Source organism: Callithrix jacchus, chromosome 5 (assembly GCF_049354715.1).
Source record: "Callithrix jacchus isolate 240 chromosome 5, calJac240_pri, whole genome shotgun sequence".
In the NCBI taxonomy this organism is placed as follows: domain Eukaryota; kingdom Metazoa; phylum Chordata; class Mammalia; order Primates; family Cebidae; genus Callithrix; species Callithrix jacchus.
This window is the reverse complement of record NC_133506.1, coordinates 145,278,978-145,292,524: the sequence shown is the minus strand read 5'-3', so window position 1 is coordinate 145,292,524 and position 13,547 is coordinate 145,278,978. Positions and strand designations below refer to the sequence as shown.

At 45.6% G+C, this 13,547-nt stretch overlaps 1 protein-coding gene across 1 annotated transcript; it reads left to right on the top strand.

The window, feature by feature from the left end:
- The first annotated feature begins 5,620 nt into the window (after positions 1 to 5,620).
- Positions 5,621 to 12,913, top strand: SHISA2 (shisa family member 2). Its single transcript, XM_002748933.7, has 2 exons — positions 5,621 to 6,959; positions 10,479 to 12,913. The coding sequence occupies exons 1-2, from the start codon at positions 6,626 to 6,628 to the stop codon at positions 11,030 to 11,032; spliced, it is 888 nt and encodes a 295-aa protein (XP_002748979.1). The 5' UTR covers positions 5,621 to 6,625; the 3' UTR covers positions 11,033 to 12,913.
- The last annotated feature ends 634 nt before the right edge of the window (positions 12,914 to 13,547 follow it).

Sequence of the window (13,547 nt, the reverse complement as noted above, 5' to 3'; positions counted from 1 at the left end):
ACGGAATAAAAGAAATCCTAATACCATAGAGACAAGAATAAAATGTTTTGGAGGAAATTGAACCTGGGTATATATAACATTCGTAGCAGCCAGTTGGCCTCACTCCATTCTCCTGCCATTTCAAATCAGCACAAATTTACTCTTTTATTCTAGACTGGGATCTGGTTTTCTCAGGCTGTTTCTGGGGCACAGCTCCTGTCACTTCAGGTCATCCCTGTATGATCCACAGGTAGAGCTAAGGCCCGAGCTGCCTCACATTTGAGGATCATGGTGAAGGAAGACCTCATGCTTGCATCTCATTGGATTCCTGATGCTTGTGGAGAGGAGTCTCCACTAGCTAGGGGAGGGAGGATCTATTGGTCAACTTGAGCTGCCACAACAAAATGCCCAGACTAGTGCTTAAACAGCAGACATTTATTTCTCACAGCTCCGGAGCCTGGAAGTTTAAGATCAAGTTGCCTGTAAGTTTGGGTTTCCCCTGAGACCTCTCTCCTTGGCTTGCAGACAGCTGCCTTCTCACTGTGTGAGGACAACACCTTTGCTCTGTGCCAGCACATGGCTAGTGTCTCTTCTTCTCATCAGGACACTAGTCCTATTGGATTAGGGCTCCACTGATTTAACCTTAATTACCTCCTTAGAGGCACTATTCCTAATAAAGTCACATTGGGGATTAGGGCTTTAACATGTGAATTTGGGGAGATACAATTCAGTCTGTAACAGGGTTTGCAACATTTAGCTTAGGGACTTGGAATTACGCTCAGAGGTGTCCGGCTGTGTTTCAGACTTCTTAAATTATTCTCTTTCTGCGCCATTCACTGCTAAAAGAATAAAGGCTCTCAAAATTGGAGAGCAGAGAAGGTTCTCCTTCAGAACCTTCAAGTGATGTGAGGGCAGATAACTACTTTCGCAACTGTAGACATTATTTATTTATTTTAGATTCTTTTTTATTATGGTAAAATACACACAACATAAAAATACCATTAGTGACATTTATTACATTGGCAATGTGTGCAACCATCACCACTGTCTGGTTCCAGAACATTTTCAAGCCAAAAGGAAACCCTGTACTCATTAAGCAGTCCCTTCCCCTTCTTCCTTCCTCCCAGCCCCTGGCAGGCACTGATCTACTTTGAAAAAAAAAAATTGTAGAGACAGGGTCTCACTATGTTACCCAGAACAGTCTTAAACTCCTGGGCTCAAGATCCACCTGCCTCAGCCCCAGCAAAGCATTAGGATGACAGGTGTGAGCCACCACACCCAGCTCTGATCTACTTTCTGTCTCAATGGATTTGCCTGTTCTGGACATTTCATATATATGGGCTCATACAATATGTACATTTTGTGTCTGGCTTCTTTCACTTGCCTAGTGTTTTCAAAGTTCATCTGTGTTGTAGCTTGAATTCATACTTCATTTCTCTTTATGTCAAAATAATATTCCAATTGTATGAATATAACATACAATTCATCCTGTTGTATGAACATAACATACAATTCATCCAGTTGTATGAACATAACAGATGACCTCCATCTAATTGTATCAACTCCAGTTAGTAAATTTATGAGTAATCACTTCTTTAGTTATGTGACTTGCTATTTATAATAATGAAGAGACGTCAGAAGTTTACTTTTGTATATCCATTTGTCAGTTAGCAGACATTTTAGTTATTTCCACCCTATGGCTATTGTAAATAGCGCTGCCATGAACATTTTTATAGAAGTTTTTGTATCTACATGTGCTTCCATCTCTTTGGGGTTACCTAGGAGGAGACTTGCAGGGTCCGATGGTTGTTCCATCTCTGACTTTTTGAGGAGATGTCAGCTGTTTTGCACAGTGGCTGAATCATTTTACATCCCCATCAACAACAGCGCTCAAGGGATCCAGTTTCCCCACATCCTTACCAACACTATTCCCCATTATCATTGCCATTACCATTATTTCCATCCTAGTGAAAGTAAAGTGGTATCTTGTGGTTTGGATTTGCAGTTCTCTGAATGACTAATGATGTTGAAGGTGTTTTCATGTGCTTATTGGCCTTCCGTAGATCTTATTTGGAGAAATGTTTATTCAAGCCATCTTTTGTTGTTGTTGGGTTGTCTTTTTGTTCTGGGTTATGAGTTCTTTTACATTCTGGACACTAGATTCTTTTCATATATATGACTTACAAATCTTTGCACATGTTGATTTCGTTTATGCCATTCTTTTAGTTATGAGGGTATTAGTGAAATAAGCCCTCCATGAAACTCCGTATCTTCAAGAAGAAAATAGATCCATAGTAAACATCAAAATCAAAACTAAAGGGGTTCGGTGAAACAATGGGGTAAGGAGTAGGAATGAGAGAGAACCATGTCAATAGTTTATAATGACAAATGAGAAGAACTGTAATTGAAAATACGGAAATTACTTTTCTGGAAGTCAGTATGTCAATTACAAGAAAAATAAAGGAGTGAAAAATTAAAAATTTTAAAGCAAGAAAAAAATTTTCATAATATTCATGAACATTTTTATTTTAAGATGAGACTAGGTAATCATAAGACAAAATTAAAATAAATGTAAATTAACAAATTTGTTTGGGTTTTAACAAAAACACTTTAACTTAAAAGAACTTTCGGTAAACCAAATGTCAATTTTCAATACTATTTCTATTTATGAGAGAAAAGAGGAAAAAAAGAATGAACCTAGTGAAAGCCATTCTTCCTAAACACACTACCGGCGGATGTGCAGATGGTAAGAACTTCTGGTCTTGCTGAAACTTGCAGAAAAACCTTGTAGATCTTGCAGCTTTTAGAACTGCCAGCCAAATGAAATATGATTACCTCCATCTGATTTGTATCAACTCCAGTTAGTAAAGTTATAAGTAATCATTTCTTTAGTTATACGACTTGCTATTTGTACTAGTGAAGATATGTTAGAAATTTACTTTTAAATCAATTGGATTTTATTCATATATATACATAGACAGGCACACACTGAAAGGCAAAATAACTTGAAAATATACTTTTTCAGTTAATGTCTATAGGACTCAACTCTTTAAAAAGGGGCCAGCACTCTTTCATATATTTTTCAATATATTTTGGCAGACTGCCTGACATTTCATTTTGATTATAATAAATTATTGCTACTACTACCTATATGTTATAATTGCTAGTTATAGTTTCTCAGAAGAAATAAGTAAAATAGTTTTGGTTGTCTGTTAAGAACAATGAAGGAATTTCTTTTTATTTCCTATAGAAGGAACAAGACCATTTCCCACTGGCACCTCCCATGCAGAACCTCACTAAATACTTGGCAAGTTATATAATTTCAGTAAAACACTCCAGATACACAAAGAAACAATAAAACAAGAGAGACAACCTGACGTAAAGGACCTTTCAGCATTGAAGACAATCAACCACTACCTAAAGTAACTATGAAAGGGCCTCTCCTTAACTTTTAAGGAATAAAGGAAACACAGTAATTAAAAAAAAAAAAAAAAAAGGATAAATTGCTCAGAGGAGCACCATACTTCTACGTTTACCAGTTGCAGACTATTTGGGAAAAACATTGTTTTTTAAAGGTGGCACTATCCAGTCACCAAATCACTCCCAATATGAAACGTTAATTTTTTTCTTCATAAATAAACTCTGACAAATTGTGGATGTTTTGGTGAAGCGGATAAATGGATCGTGGAAGGAGGTTATGGCATATAGGTACTGTCTGAAATAGAACAATTCTAAATAGTACAATAAGTACAATGCCCCTGCATTAATTTTTTCCAAACAGCAAACATTGAAAGTATTCACCCTCTGAACACCACCCAAATCAAGTCGTGCTGCCATAGGAAAGTGATACCTAACCTTCTCATGCTCTGCACAGAACTCCCGGTTAATCAATCCAGGGCTTTCTGTAGTGGAGGCTGTGGTGACCAGCAGTGCAGTGGGTGAACTTTGGAGTCAGAATTGGGTACAGCACATGCAAACTGACACGCTCTTTAGGAATCAAGTAAGTGTCCTTACCAGTAAGATGAGGATAGTAACACTGTCTTATTTATAGGACTGCTGTAAGGATTAAATGAAACCATGTACATGAAATTCTTAGCATGATGCCTGGCACACAGTAAGCTCTCAGTAAATGTTGGCTAATGGTGTCTTCTAAGAAGATGACTCATTCTGAAAAACCGAGTCTTCCCTTGGCTGCTTCTGGTCTCATTTTAAGTGTTATGCCTCTGATGACTTTTCTGTCCTCTTTCCCCACCCTAACCCCAGATTATGTGCTTAAATTGATGCTTTTCATCTCGGGTAAGAGCTTTGGTCATACTTGCATTCTCTTTGCTTATTCAGTTCTTTGTCTTTTTGTCTGATTTCTGTATTTTATCCTGGAGATGTATAGGCTCTATTTGAAGGAAATTGTCATGATGTCTGGCTTCTTGGTGAATAGCGCATTTAAAATATATAATTTTGTGTAGTTAAAATGATACACAACCAAAAAACTGCAAGAAACAAAGTGCAATGCTTGGAGAGAGGCTTAGTAAAATGAATAAGATGTGTGTTGGGGAGCATAAAGCAGGGCTTTTTTTCTTGGATTTGACATTGTTGGGACAAGTGGAAGAATAATGAACAATGTCTGAATCTCCACATTAACCAGGCATACACCAGCGCCCAATGGCTGCTTGAACCTGAGTGTCTTTGCTGTAAGTAAAATTGCTTGTGTTCTGAAGTCATGGACTTGGTAGGGACCTTAGTGGTCATCACATCCTGTGCTCCACTTTAAGAAACTGAGACCAGAAAAACGCAGTGATTCTCTGCTAGCAGAGCTGGGTCTCGAATTCAGGTCTGCTGACTCCCAGACGGTGTGGGAAGGGAAGGGGCATTCGTTCCTTTAAAAATAATCACCGCTGCTTTAATAACATCAGCACCTGTTCCAGCTTCTGCAAGAGAGAAGCTATTAATTTCTCCTTCATCAAAGCTGAATTTCTGGTCTGTCTGAATCTTGTTTTCTTCCTGACTGCAGCTGTCTAAACCACTAAGGCCACATGTTGGACGGAGGCACTTTCCTGCTGGAATCCGATAAATCACCACACCCAAATATGGAAAGAAAAAGGGACACGGATCATCCAGACCGTGGCCGAATGTGTGACATCTTTGCTGAAAGATGTCCTCCGTTCCACCTTGTGGTGGAGGCCTCCAGCCCACGAGCACTGCCACAAACATCTGAGCTCTTCCTGTAGTGGGCCTGGGAACAACCGTGGCCAGAACATCAGCTGCTGGGAGCCGAGAGAGTTCATCTGAGTGGCGATTTCATGATCTGTAGAGTGGAAAGTAATCATAATCATTTGACAAGTTTGCAGAATCGAACCGAATGTTGAATGCCAAAGATCTTCACAAAGCAAGTTGAGTTTCTTCCATTATTACTGTTGTTATTTGTGTTCGCGAGGCTGGGATTGCTTAGGTTGTGTTTCCTCCCGCGCCTATTCCAGCAGACAGACCCCGCCCGCGGCCACACCTTTCTCCTCGCCCGGGGTCTGAAAGTGAGGGGCTGCCTGGCGCCCGCAGGCGTCCTGGGGGCGGACCGGAGCCGGCAGCGCGCATGCGCGCCGGGAAGCCGCCGGCCTCTATAAGACCTCAGCTCAGCGCGGCGGCGAGCGGAGTCAGAGGTGCCTGGCGCCCGGCGAGGCGATTTTGCGGCCGGCTGTCGTGCTCGGCTTCTCCCGTAGGTCGGAGGAACCAAACTTCCCTGGAGGCTCCCATCTGTGCGCACCTCCCGAGGGCGAAGGAGCGACCAGGAGGCTGCTGGGCGCCTCTGGGACGGCGCTGCAGCCGGGGAGACGGAGAAGGGGAGCCGGGACGAGCCGCCCGCCTGGATCCGCGCCCAGCAGCAGCCGCTGCCGCCTCCACCCGGACAGGCTCCCGGGACTGCGGCTGGGAGCGCGCCGGACCCTCGCCTGCGTCCTGGACACTCCCAGGGTCGGGAGCGCTACTTCGGCGACGTGCTGGGAGGACTGGCCGTCGGCCCCGCGGAGCTGAGCATCGGGGCTGCACCCCGGAGGGCTGCCCGGGCGGCGCGGCCGGAGCCATGCGGACCGAGTTCATAGCTAAGCGCGGCCGGCTGCCGCACTTGCTGCCCGGAGCCTTGCGCGCGCTGCCTGCCTTCGCCCCTTCTACCCGCCCGAGGAGGGAATAAAGGAGGGGAGACTGGCCCCGATTCGCGCGCGGAACCCTGAGGCTGAAACTCTGCGGCAGAGCCCCGGCTCCAGGTCCGCGGCGGCGCGCCCAGCGGTCCTCCGGCTCGAGTGAGCGTCCCTTCGGGGATGCACAGAGAGGGTCCGGGTGCCGGTGAAGCCTCCAGGGGCTTCGGGACGACAGCCCCGCGGGCCTTCTGACTGCATCCGGAGACTTCCCTCAGCGAGTGCAACTCGAAAGGCAGCCCCTCAGGGGACCCGGCCGCCGACTGAGGAGGGGATGGCTTAGGAGCTCCCGGACCTAGGGCCCGGCGTCGTCGCCCCCTGGACGCCGCGGCAGAGGGGAGCGGCCCTCGCGGAAAGCGCCGCGGGACAGGCAGCGACTAGGCCCGGGGGTCGCCGGGGCCACGACTTTTCGGAGACCGCCCTGCGCCCTCTGGAGACGCGCCGCCCGCGCCCCGGGTGGTGCCATGTGGGGCGGACGCCGCTCGGCCGTCGCCTCCTCCCGGAACTCCGCTTCGCTCCTGCAGCTGCTCCTGGCCGCGCTGCTGGCGGCGGGGGCGCGAGCCAGCGGCGAGTACTGCCACGGCTGGCTGGACGCGCAGGGCGTCTGGCGTATCGGCTTCCAGTGTCCCGAGCGCTTCGACGGCGGCGACGCCACCATCTGCTGCGGCAGCTGCACGTTGCGCTACTGCTGCTCCAGCGCCGAGGCGCGCCTGGACCAGGGCGGCTGCGACAACGACCGCCAGCAGGGCGCGGGAGAGCCTGGCCGGGCAGACAAAGACGGCCCCGACGGCTCTGCAGGTAGGGCGGCCGGGGCCCAGCGCGAACGGGGAGGACGGTTGGCGTGGCTTGGACGTCAGGGACCTGGGAGCTTCTAGGGGCGAGATTCAGGAAAGGGCCTAGGATCAGGAGGCAGTCTGCATTCTGGCTTATTACTTGGTCTCAGTGAGTCACTAATTCACCCCACGGGCCTCAGTTTCTTCATCTGCCAGCCAAACGGTGGCTTAGAGTGAATTTTCCGAAGAAAATCACACTCCTTAAGTAGCGTGGGTCACAGGCAGCCCCCATATTCCTTCTGACCAGGGTCCTCCGGGCCCCTCTGGAGTCTCCTGTCTTCGTAGGGCTTAATGTCTTAGGGGTACCCAAGGGGACAGTGAGGATGCGCCCCCGCCCGTGAGAGCCTGGCAGGGGTGCTTTCCTGAAGGCTCCCCGAAAGAAAGGCAGCTCCTCAGGGCTTTCCCCGGGCTGCTGCCCTGTGCCAGACGCCGTGGATTCCCACCTTCTCCACGCGGCGGCCCCTCTCCCCAGCAGCGGCCGCCTCTGAGGTTTCTGGACTGTTTTCCTTACCACCCCAGACTTAGTGTAACATCGGAGCAGTGCCCAGCCTTGCTCTTTGCGTCTTTGGGATTTTTGTTTTGTTTTGTTTCAAATTGCCAAAGCCAGAGTTGGAAAGTAAAGCTGCGAAAGAATTTGGTAGGTTGTACTTCTCCACTCCAGAAACCTTCCGGAATGCCTCCCTAGGGTGTCTACACCAGCCACTCTGTGTGTGCGCACGCGCGCGTTTGTGTGTGTGTGTGTATTTAGTTCGGGGAAGGGGAGGTGTAGAGGTAAAATGGCAAACATGCCCCCGAGGGGGCGGCTCCTCCTTTTTTGGGCCGGTTGTGTTCACCTGGGAGACTTTTCGCTAGCACCAGGAGGCTGGGTTTGGGCTGCCTGAGCTTTGGCACAGCGTGGTTTGTGTTTACAGAGCTGACTCGCTGGACCTGGTGAGAGACAGCTCTTTTCAGTGCTGTTCCCTTTTGCAGTCAGGCATTTTATTAGCATGGTACTCCTGTTGTTCTGCTGTCTTGAATCTGAAGAGAGCGTAATTCCAGAACCAGTGCAGTCTTAAAACGCAAGCTCAGCCTCGCAGACTGTGTGGCCATGGAAGAAAGCCTAGAGAAGCCTAGAGAGCCCGAACCGCTGCAGTGAGATGTCTGCTAAATTGGCTCATTAACGGTCTCCAGAAAGTTGGGATGGCTTTGGACTAGTCGGGATACAGATCTCTCATGACGCCTTGTGCTGTGCGTGGGTGTCTTCTTCATGCTACTTTTAAACTTTTTTTCCTCTAAAAGTTATATTCCTTTCGTTTTTCTTCTGCAGTGAAGGACAACATGCCTAATTAAGCCGGCCGGGGGGCTTATAGTAGCGCTGCATTCCTTACCCCTGTGTAGTTATTTACACTTCCAATTAAAAATCCTGGAAAGAGAACAGTTATTTCTCCCCAAAACTCATTATATGGACTGAGGCTAGTTTCAGCTAGTTTCTGCTATGATTGGGGTAAAATTTTTTTCTGTTTTACTGTTATTTATTTATTTTTTGATAACATATTTAGGGCTGATGTCTTAGAGAATGAAATATTTATAACACACCAAGGAAAAAGCCCTGCATCCATTTCTCCAGTGATCCATAGTTAGCCTGAAGTGATGGTGTAATTAGAGCAGTTCTACTGCCGGGCACCAGCTGTGCTGCAGACACTGTAGCAAGTGTTTCTACCTGCTAAAGGGGCGCTATATATAGAAATTGCTCCGTTCAGCATTGAAACTCCAGGAAATCTTCCATAGTCAGCCTTTGGTTAAATACCTATAAAGTATCGTTTTACTTATAAGGCATTATTTGTCCATAATTCCACCTGGTATTATATTTTAAAAACACTGACTCCAGGAATACAAGAACAGTCAAAGGGAGTGTAATTAGAAAGCCCCGCTGCTCTAATGGATGATCAAAGGGTATTCATAGAGCTGACCTCAAAGGCGTGGGCTCCTTCCTAAAATGCTGCCCCCCCCCCCGACTCTGTGTTGGCATTGTGCTTTGCCCAGACCAGTAAGACCCAATCCATCCCTGTCCTCACGTATTTCCAAAAGTATAGGCCGGGGGATCGGGCAAGAACACATCAGAAGATGCAGGCTCTTGGTAACATAGGGTAGAATTCCACAAAAGTGGCTCGGAGGCATTCTGCAGGCACTTCCCACCTGATTCTGCCCCTATCAACCTGTGTCTAGTTTCTAAAGCCTTGGAATGCCATCCTTATGGCTCCTAAAAGATTTTTTTTAGAAACGAATTTTTATTTATTTATTTATTTCTTTCAGATGGAATCTCACTCTGTCACCCAGGCTGGAGTACAGTGGCACAATCTCAGCTGAGTGCAGCCTCCAACTCTTGGGTTCAAGTGATTCTCCTGCCTCAGCTTCCAGAATAGCTGGGATTACAGGCAGTTGCCACCACATCCAGCTAACTTTCGTGTTTTTAGTAAAGATGGGGTTTCACCATGTTGGCTAGGCTGGTCTCAAACTCCTGACCTCAGTTGATTCAGCCTCCCAAAGTGCTGAGATTACAGGTGTGAGCCACGGCACCCCACCAGAAACTAACCTTAAAATGGGGTTTGCTAGTGGTTTTAGCAAAGGTTTTTGTTTTTATTTTTTATGGTTTTTTTATTTTCAAGTCAGCCTCCTGTGTAAAGTATGGTGGCCATTGTTGTATGCTCTGTGCACTCTTGCCTTCTTGGCTCGCTGTGGGTGACTCTTCCTGGAACACACGTCTTGTGGTTCCTGTTAGGACATTGTTTCAGGTTGGCCCAATGCCTGGATAACTTCCCTCCACTTCCACACAGACCCTGTCACCTGGACTCAGTGCCACCCGAGGACCCTGGCTTTTGCTAGGCAAGAGTGAGGAGGGTCTTTTTTAAATCCCTCCATGACCCTCTTGTGCCTTACAGATGCCTTTTGAAAATGGTAGTGACTTTTGAGTCTGGCCTAAATTTTTGACTTAACTGCCTTTGAAGAAAGAACTTGCTAAAGAATGGTAAAAAGAAATTTGTGAGGAGTTTAAATAACTTTCTAGGGAAAAAAGACTTGGAAATAAGTTAAAGCCATTATTATTATGAAGATCCTACAACTACATGGTAGGGCAGACTTAAGTTTGGACAGTTTGATTATGATAGGAAATTTAGAACCATAACCGTCTTAACCTATGAAACCCATATTTTTGCTAAGTTGGATATCTGCTTCAATCAGCCTTGCAGTTGATGAATTGAATTATAAATATTAACAGTTTGCTTCTAGGGGCTGACCTGCCATGGCTATAGGGTCTTAGGAGCTTTCTAAGCACTTGATTAAGGATGGTGCATCTTATGGGCTCCTAATTTGTGAACAAATTAGCCCAGGTAGGTCCTTCTGCTCTGGGTATCAGGGTTGCTCATTCATTCATTGCCACTGCCAGTCGGTGATTTGTACTGCATTCCTAGAGTCAGTCATAATGTTGTGTTTCTGTCCTTTGCTTCAGTGCCCATCTACGTGCCGTTCCTCATCGTTGGCTCCGTGTTTGTTGCCTTTATCATCTTGGGGTCCCTGGTGGCAGCCTGTTGCTGCAGATGTCTCCGGCCTAAGCAGGATCCCCAGCAGAGCCGAGCCCCTGGGGGTAACCGCTTGATGGAGACCATCCCCATGATCCCCAGCGCCAGCACCTCCCGGGGGTCATCCTCACGCCAGTCCAGCACAGCTGCCAGTTCCAGCTCCAGCGCCAACTCGGGGGCCCGGGCACCCCCAACAAGGTCACAGACCAACTGTTGCTTGCCAGAGGGGACCATGAACAACGTGTATGTCAACATGCCCACGAATTTCTCTGTGCTGAACTGTCAGCAGGCCACTCAGATTGTGCCACATCAAGGGCAGTATCTGCATCCCCCATACGTGGGGTACACAGTGCAGCATGACTCTGTGCCCATGACAGCTGTACCGCCTTTCATGGATGGGCTGCAGCCTGGCTACAGGCAGATTCAGTCCCCCTTTCCCCCCACCAACAGTGAACAGAAGATGTACCCAGCGGTGACTGTATAACCGAGAGTCACTGGCGGGTTCCTTTACTGGATGGAGAGGAAGGCGGGGTGGATTCTCGAGGCAGAAGTCTGCACATGTCAGTGGTGTTTATGGCACGATTCCTTTGGATGGCTTCATTTGCCCCCAAACTGTATGAAAATATCTCCTAGTTAGCATTTCTGGATATGTTTCATCCAGGGTGTCGTTGATTTATCATGGAAAACCGGCCTCAGCTGGCCAGTGATGTTGCTGATGGGTGTGTAACAAATGCTTGAGTCCTAAGTGCCCTTGAGGTATGGTTGGCGAAAGAATTTTATAAACTGATAAATTAGGGTTTTTTTTATTACATTGTTATTATTTCTTTTTTGTTGTTGACTGCACAAGATCAAAATACCTGTTATCTCCCTTTTATCTGGGCCTTTTTTTTTTTTTTAAGACAGGGTCTTCCTCTGTTGCCCAGTCTGGAGTACAGTGGTGCGATCTTGGCTCACTGCAACCTCAGCCTCCCAGATTCAAGCGATTCTCCTGTCTCAGGCTCCCAGGTAGCTGGGATGACAGGTGCCTGCCACCACACCTGACTAATTTTTGTAGAGATGGAATGTCACCATGTTGGCCAGGCTGGTCTCACACTCCTGACCTCAAGCAGTCTGCCTGCCTTGGCTTCCCAAAGGGCTGGGATTACAGGCGTGAGCCACCACACCTGGCCTCAGCCTTTTTTTTTTTTTAAATGCATACAAGATTAAGGGGAAGACACAAATTACAGGACTATACTAAAAGAAAACCTGTTTAAACCTTGTGAAATCAGTCCAGTCTCAGTATTCCACAGGTACACCTTAATTTCATTGTAAAAAGATATATATATTTTGTCTATTTTTGTGCTTTTTTGGGGCCTATTTTGTCCTTTTTTACCTTGTGTAGAGATCTTACTACAAAGTGATTTTCTACATTAAAAAGAGACTGAAATCAATTGTATAGTTACTTAACTAATGAAGACATTTCAGAACTCTGGGATTATTTTAATCTTGAAGTAGTAGGTGGTGTAGTAATAAAACCATTCATCCCTTTTTGATTGTGTCTTAATTTTGTGGCTTTAAGGTGACATCTGAGAGGTAATGGGTTCTTTTTTGTGTTGAAATCATAAACTATCACCCACTGCTTCTCTGAGTTCCTTTTAATTTTGCCTTGTGGTTATGGTTTGGCATTTCCCTCTGTTTGGTTTTCAGATCCCCGTGTCTATATAGTCCTGAGTGCGTGTAATTACTATAGTTATAAATGAAGATCCGTATTTCTGCCTAGATCTGATAAAACATTTTCTTTTTAGTTATAAAAATTCAAAGAAATGTGTTACAAAGATACTTAGTATAGCTTCTCAGCCGTAACCTGAGACATGGGATGAAATTTAACCCACAGATATGATTTACTTTGTAGATCATAAGGTTTTTTATATTCTTGTTATCAAAATGGTTTATTTTTTCAGGCAATAGGGATTATTAAGTCAGGAGAAAAGCTTTTCAAAGAAGTACTGCCTTTCTTCTCCCCCACAGTTCTTGTTTTCCTCTCTTTTTCGGGCCTCAACAGGTGCTGTATTCATTGCCAATGTTACAAATTATCAAATTCAAGTGAATTTATTTGTGTATTGTTTACTTATAAAAAAGGTAACTTTAAGGATGTCAAGTAAATTTCCAACTGCTAGCAAAGCCAAGGTTTGTAATTAAACAAATTATTGTATGGTATGGTCTTCTACACATTTATATCTATAAATATCTATCTAGCCTATCTGTCTCACGACTGAATAATGTAAAACCATTGTTTGCAATTGGTATCATCAAAGATACTCATTTGTTAATAACCAAAGGCAGGGGAAAATCATGTTACTTATTAATAAATATTTTATGATGTGAATTTTTAGGGGAGTTGGGTTTTCTTTTTCATTTTCATCATACTTGGTAATTTTTCAGATTGTCTGGTCAACCTGTTGATAGAATACGATTTCTAAAAATTGTGAATATTGCTTTCTAGAACCAAGAACCTACTTTTCAAAGTAATCAATATCTGGGAAACTTCTGTGAATGTTCCATGAGTCAGTGAGTGTCATTTTACAGGTTTCCTGGGAGATGTTGTCAACACAAACAAGTTTTTTTGGAATCACATTATGAAGCTAATGGATTTTCCCTACCTTGTTTTTGATGGCGAATTCCTGCTTACCTCAGGAAGTGAAATTCCTAGAACTTTGGAGTTAAAAGGGACCTCAGATATCACCCAGCCTAATGATTGGCAAACTTTTTTTCAATAAAAATCCAGAGACTGGCTGGGCTCAGTGGCTCACCCTGTAATGTCAGCACTTTGGGAGGCCGAGACAGGAGGATTGTTGGAGGCCAGGAGTTCCAGACCAGCCTGGGCAACATAGTGAGATCCCATCTTTACAAAAAAGAAAAAAATTCAAAAATTAGCTGGGAGTGGTGGCGTACTTGGGTAATATCAGTGATTTGAGAGGTTGAGGCAGGAGGATCACTTGCAAGCTCTGGAGTTTGAGTCT

Excerpts from the sequence above, each read along its gene's own strand:
- SHISA2 (XM_002748933.7), top strand. The coding sequence starts at position 6,626 with ATGTGGGGCGGACGCCGCTCGGCCGTCGCCTCCTCCCGGAACTCCGCT. Across the intron at positions 6,960-10,478 it reads CGGCCCCGACGGCTCTGCAG|TGCCCATCTACGTGCCGTTC; the intron begins GTAGGGCGGCCG and ends CCTTTGCTTCAG.